At 42.1% G+C, this 6,005-nt stretch overlaps 1 protein-coding gene across 1 annotated transcript; it reads left to right on the top strand.

The window, feature by feature from the left end:
- The first annotated feature begins 7 nt into the window (after positions 1–7).
- On the top strand, positions 8–5,138 carry uevld (UEV and lactate/malate dehyrogenase domains). The gene is made up of 12 exons (XM_088297592.1): positions 8–218; positions 992–1,076; positions 1,157–1,222; positions 1,296–1,459; positions 1,528–1,666; positions 1,735–1,829; positions 2,449–2,554; positions 2,924–3,094; positions 3,517–3,681; positions 3,827–3,911; positions 3,998–4,121; positions 4,440–5,138. The coding sequence occupies exons 1-12, from the start codon at positions 177–179 to the stop codon at positions 4,602–4,604; spliced, it is 1,407 nt and encodes a 468-aa protein (XP_088153718.1). The 5' UTR covers positions 8–176; the 3' UTR covers positions 4,605–5,138.
- The last annotated feature ends 867 nt before the right edge of the window (positions 5,139–6,005 follow it).

The following is a 6,005-nucleotide window of genomic DNA, read 5'->3' as shown; positions in this document are numbered from 1 at the left end:
AGCTGTCAAGAGGCATTGTCATCTCTGTTCTTTTCGAGCCACCGTCCTTGATTTAGAAAGAGGAGGGGCTTGTTATTAGCGTAGCTACTCGAGAAAGTTTGCGGAAGTTAGTGAAGTCTGTCAGGTTCAGGCCGCAAGAACCCGGAGTGACCGCCGTCAACTAAAGCATTCTGTAGATGGACCTCCGTTCGGAGAAAATACAGCGGGTCATATCCAAGGTGAGTTAAATACGCACACCAACTTTGGGATTTTGATAGTATAACGACGAGTAAGGATGTAAATTGCCGGCTGGCTAGCAAAGCACGCTAACAAAGTTTGTCGCTCTCAGCTGTCAACAACTGGCTCGACCCGTTCCATGACTCAGCCTTTCTTAATTTTCCACGGAAGCGTTGAATCATTTTGAAAACGTAATGTATATATTGTGTAATGCGTTAGATCCGCAAGTGAAATAGACACTCCATGATCAGTCTGATATTCACTTTAATACTGATGTACTTGGTAAATGGCATCTAGTAGTTAGGTCATATTGATAGGTATGTAGGTAGATAGATGGAAATCAAATGGTCCAACAGCCGTCCGTGGAGTACGCCTTACATCTTACTTCAGTTGAAAGGCAGGTACACCCCAAATAACCATTCACCCTCAAATGTACCCTGTGGGGACAATTTTGAGTTTTTAACTAAGACAGCACGCATGTGTTTAGACTGTAAATGAGCAGTGGTTTATAAATTGCTTGTCCACCCACTTCTTATTAATCTTACTGATGATGCAGCATCATGAGCAGCTTGGGGTCAGGATCTGTCTTAAGGTCTGCTGAGCCATGTTGAAGGAATCCCTCACAATCACCAGAATAACCAAGATGTAATCTAATTACAGACTATAGGAATAAGAAATAATTTAAACAAAACACGAATAATAGACTGAACCTGTATCCAATATCTTATTTGAATGGATGAGCTCTCTGTCTATGTGTACGTCTGTCTAATTTCAGTACAAGTTCCACGATGTTGCTCTTGAAGAGTTGGACAGAATTGAGAATGCCTTCCCTGGCATGATCCCTTCTGTAGGCAGATATAGTGAGTTTGTGCATGTCTACTATTCTTTCACACACACACACCGACCAAAATGTCTCACTAACCTCTTGTGCAAATTGTAGCATTCAACGATGGCTCCCAGAAAGAGCTCCTGAAATTGAATGGCAATCTTCCAGTCAAGTATGAAGGTGAGATTTGTATTTGGTAGCATCTACTTGAGTGTTGTGTGATTAAGCACACCAATGTCTTTTCCTCTCAAAGGACGCTCCTACAACTTTCCCATCCAGCTGTGGCTGATGGACTCCTTCCCAGTTACGCCTCCCATTTGCCTCCTCAGGCCCACATCAGACATGATAATAAGGGTGGGCAAACACGTGGACGCCCGAGGACGCATCTACCTACCTGTGTTGCATAACTGGGATCACGTATGTTGTACTCCTTGTCTGTTACTGTTTAGTGTCAATTGCGCTCATGAGTTGTCCCCCTGATGCAGCCCAAGTCATCAGTAGTGTATCTTCTGGAGGAAATGATTTCCAAGTTTCAAGAGGATCCCCCCCTGTCCTCTTCCACCGCAGAGCAGAAAGATCCACAGGAGCTCCTGGCTTTTGTCAATAATCTCCAGATCCAAGATAGTACGTCACTTAAAACTGCTTGTGCTAACCCCTTGCCATTTCACAGCCATTACTTCTTTAAATTTCAGGTGCCGTCAGACACCACGATCACCCGCTCCACAAAGTCTCTGTTATCGGAGGAGGGGATTTAGGAATGGCCGCCGTGATGAGCATTTTGGCAAAGGTTTTCACCTCTTAATAAAGTACTGTGCAAATGTGTTGGAACAAACCATGAGGAGTGCTTAAAATAGAATTTTGCCAAAACTGCATAAACTAAATGCATACTGTTACATTTAGGTGAGGGTCAGGATCAAGGCTATAGATATATTTAGCCATTTAAGTCACTACGGCAGGATGCCTGGTCGTGACAGATTAAGGATTCTCTGCTTGATTCTCGCCTCTGGCTTTCCAGTATTTTCTGTTCCTGGTTGCAACGTATTATCAGAGGTCACTGTCACTGCTCAGAAGTCACAACCTTTTTTATGTGTTGAAATTAATTGCCACTGTTTGACTTGTCGATTAGAAGGAATATCATATATCACACTAAATCATCATCAGCTCAAAGGAAACGATGTCCATGGGGCTTAATGTCACATCTCCCATGACCATGGAAGTCATCTACAAAAAACTCTGGACTTTTGTAAACAGTCCAGAAGTTTGCATGAGCCCAATGAATTGTGGCTCTCTGTGGTCAATATAGCAAACTGATGTCGACGATTTTTGAACAGTCACAATCTGTCTGTCATTTGAACAAATTCTAAGCCTTGTATAGAGCGTTAATGCCTTCTTCTGTTCTGCCACAGTGTAAAGTAGACAAGCTGGTCTTCATTGATGTTGCCGAGAGTTCCACTAAGGGGGGCAGCACAGATCTGGACATATTCAGGCTGCCAAAAGTGGAGGTTTCCAAAGGTATGTAGTTCACGCAGTCACACAAAATGTGCGCACTAAACGTCGGGTGGGCAAATTATGGACACATTGTTCTTTCATTCAGCTCACCGAGCATATGTTATCAAGAGCCCTATAATTTATTCATTAAAATAACTAACTTCCGACCATTTTACTTTTTACCTTAATTAAAAATGACCTGACCCATCTGTTTGTTTTATAACTCGATTTGGTCCATGAGCACAAAACACCCGGCCACTAAACAATTTGATTTAATTCTTTTTGCATAGAGCAATTCTGTTGGCAAGGAATATCCCACATTCTTTATCTGCTCGGTGCTTTCCATCTATGACTCAGATGCCATTTTTGACATTTTGACTCCGCTCTTGTCAGATTTGTCTGCCTCCAAAGGCTCCAAGGTTATCGTGGTGACCGCCAACGCGTGGAGCGGCGAGCAGTCGTACGTAAGCGTGGTCCAGACCAACGTGGACTTGTTCAGAGGGATCATTCCAAAGTTGGCGCATCTCAACCCCAGCGCCGTCATGATCATCGCTTCTCAGCCGGGTAAGTGGATCATCCGCTGTATTGAAACAAAGCCAGTGTGGACAAAAACTTTGGGACATTTGTAAATTATTAGTCCTACTGCTGCGCAAATAGGTTTGTTGGATGTGAAGGCTTGTTCTAGTTTATCTCAAAGGTGCTCAATGGGGTTGAGCTCAGAGAGCTGTGCAAGAAATTTCACAGAATATGCAGCCAAAGCATATCCTTTTCCAGATCTCGCTTTGTGCACTGGGGCACAGCCATGCTTGAACTGTTCTCATACTGGTTTTAGAACTAGAATATTGGCATTGCTCTGTTCTACAGCACTGCAAACAACCATAAAAATAAACATGCTATTATATGTAGGGTGAACTAAGGGCCTAATTAATTTAATAACTTAAGAGCCGTCCAGGAAAGTACAAATTGTCTTTCCGCCTTCTCTCCAGTGGACGTGATGACACATGTTGCATGGAGACAGAGTGGCCTGCCACCAACACAAGTTATCGGGGCGGGCTGTAATTTGGACTCTGAGCGCCTCGGCCATATTCTGGATATTTCCTTAAACACTCACAAACAGGCCTGGGTTATTGGAGAGCATTCGGACAACAAAGGTGAGTGTGAAACACTTTGAGCCGTTGCTATGCTTTTCAATTTTGGCGCGAGCTCACTTGTATTGACTTAACAACTATGCTGCTCTACCTGCTAGTTTTGTGTTGCTTCCCATTGACACTAACTTGTCGGCACTTTGGCACACAGTCCCTGTGATGAGTAACAATGAGCCGGGCTCAGAAAAGCCGCTGGAAATCCCAGGATCAGGCTCCACCAAACCACTGCTTAGCAGGTAAGGTCCTCAGTTATTAATTTAATTCCAGCACGGGATTTAGAAAATATAAGATACATTTACATGCGTGTGATGTGTCCCTCCAGGGCCTTTGATATCATGAAGAATCAAGGTCAGCGTTCATGGTCTGTTGGTTTATCTATTGCTGATATCACAAACAGCATCCTGACCGATAGGAAGAAAGTCCACTCCATCACCACTCTTGCCCAGGTGACGTCATTATAAAAACAAATTTTCACCACGAGTGGGACCACTATTTGTTTTATAACAACATCTCTGGACCCTTTAATGACCTTTTGAGTAAAAGAGCACACACGTTAACCTTGGCATCCATTACCTAGAGCAGGGGTGTCCTTGCTGTCCTGGATGCCTTTTGCAACCTGCTTTGCGTTTGTTTTTTTGTTTTGTTTTTTTTAATTGGCCTGCTATATATTCCATACTTAGCCCCACAATCTCAAGTTCTTTTCAGAAGTCGTGTTCAAATGAATGTTGATTATTTAATGGGTGGTTCGGTGGTGGTTTGTCCAGGGCTGGAGCGGCATAGGAGCAGAGGTGTTCTTCAGCTTGCCGTGCCTCCTGGGATCCAGCGGGTCCATGCGCCTGGCTGGTGTGTCACTGGGGAAGGAGGAAGACTCCAAGCTGAAGGAGAGCATCGACTCGCTCACTAAACTCATGAGTGATTTGAGGATATGAATGATAGTGTTTGTAGTAATTCCCGTGAGAGTGTCTGCATTGAGCGGTCAGGGAGTGGCTTGTTACATTACTTGGCGGCTTTCCTCCACAGATGGACTGACACCATGTTGCTGGTACCCCCAACTTATAATGCAAGCTCGAATGTATGGACAGCCTGTCTTTAACCGTCCTGTGTCTTTTGGTCTTGTATATTGACTTTGAGTGGGAAAGAAATCACAAATTTGTACAAATTCTATATTTATACTAAACACGTGGAGATATTTTGTCACTGAAATTGTAATTTGTTACATTTTACATTGAGCTATGCATATTTATATTGAGTGAAAAAATATTTAAGGTTGTTTGAAGGGTTTTGATGTGATTTTTTTCTCCCAACCACACAAACTTTAATGCTCTGGGAAAGAAGTCATTGGGTACGATCAGGGTTTTTTTTTTTTTTTTTAATTGAACAAAATGTGATCTTTGCACAGCTGTAACATTAGGACATTAACATTTTCATGTTTATGGGAGTGCAATAAACCAAAAACGTCCGCATTTTCTGTCTTTATAAAACTGTCCACCAAAAATCATATTCCCCATCCCCAATTTCACACTGAGTGACTGCGCATGTTAGTGGTTGTCTTCGTGTTTGATTGGTGACCCCCAGTTCTTGGGGTTATCTGCCCTTCACCAGATGTCAGCTGGGAAACAGACCCTAGCTCCTCGCAACCCTCAACAAGATGAGCCATAAAAAAAATTGTGAATTAAAACTAATTTTCACTTGTCAAGAAATGAAAATAAACTAAAATAAATCCCTATTAAAAATCTTCAAGAACCAGTTTAGCACCACCAGGGACGTTTTAACTGTTTGTGGGTCATAAAAGATAAATTGGTTGCTTAAAAAGATGGCGCTCACTTTTTATATCTTTTTGATATGTCTATTAAGTGAACAGGCAATACAACATTCACGGCAAAAAATGTACAATATATATTTTGTGGGATGTCGCATCACTCCTGATAAATAGTGGGCTCGGCTTCAATCTCTTGAGTGCCTTTCAATTTTGAAATTCCATTAGAACATTTACACTGAGCCATTACAACAAAAAGGGACCTAACCTCAGATATACAAAAAGATATAAAATATCTGCATATTCTCACACTGGTCTTTGAAATGCCTTCATATAGAAAATTAACTATACCCATACGGCATGTCATCTTGTCTAAAGCATCTTCCTTTGATACGATACAGGATGTGACCGAGATGGAGGTGCTCTTCATAAGTGATCATTTTCTACTTCTCAAATACATGTCAGTGTTTTCATCATCTTACACAATGTGGGATTACTAAAGACACTTAACACTGGAACCAATACGACGACAACAAATGGTAAAAGCAGAGTGATCAATTCTGCCTTAGAAATG

The sequence above is a fragment of the Idiotropiscis lumnitzeri genome, chromosome 6, assembly GCF_059441095.1.
Source record: "Idiotropiscis lumnitzeri isolate Australia: NSW breed Sydney's pygmy pipehorse chromosome 6, RoL_Ilum_1.0, whole genome shotgun sequence".
Taxonomy (NCBI): Eukaryota; Metazoa; Chordata; class Actinopteri; order Syngnathiformes; family Syngnathidae; genus Idiotropiscis; species Idiotropiscis lumnitzeri.
This window is presented reverse-complemented; position numbering and strand designations above follow the sequence as displayed.

What these genes read in the sequence shown, in the direction of transcription:
- uevld (XM_088297592.1), top strand. Translation starts at nt 177, where the DNA reads ATGGACCTCCGTTCGGAGAAAATACAGCGGGTCATATCCAAG. An exon ending in TCTTCCAGTCAAGTATGAAG is followed by an intron (nt 1,223 to 1,295) that starts GTGAGATTTGTA and finishes TTCCTCTCAAAG; the next exon opens with GACGCTCCTACAACTTTCCC. An exon ending in AAAAGTGGAGGTTTCCAAAG is followed by an intron (nt 2,555 to 2,923) that starts GTATGTAGTTCA and finishes CGCTCTTGTCAG; the next exon opens with ATTTGTCTGCCTCCAAAGGC.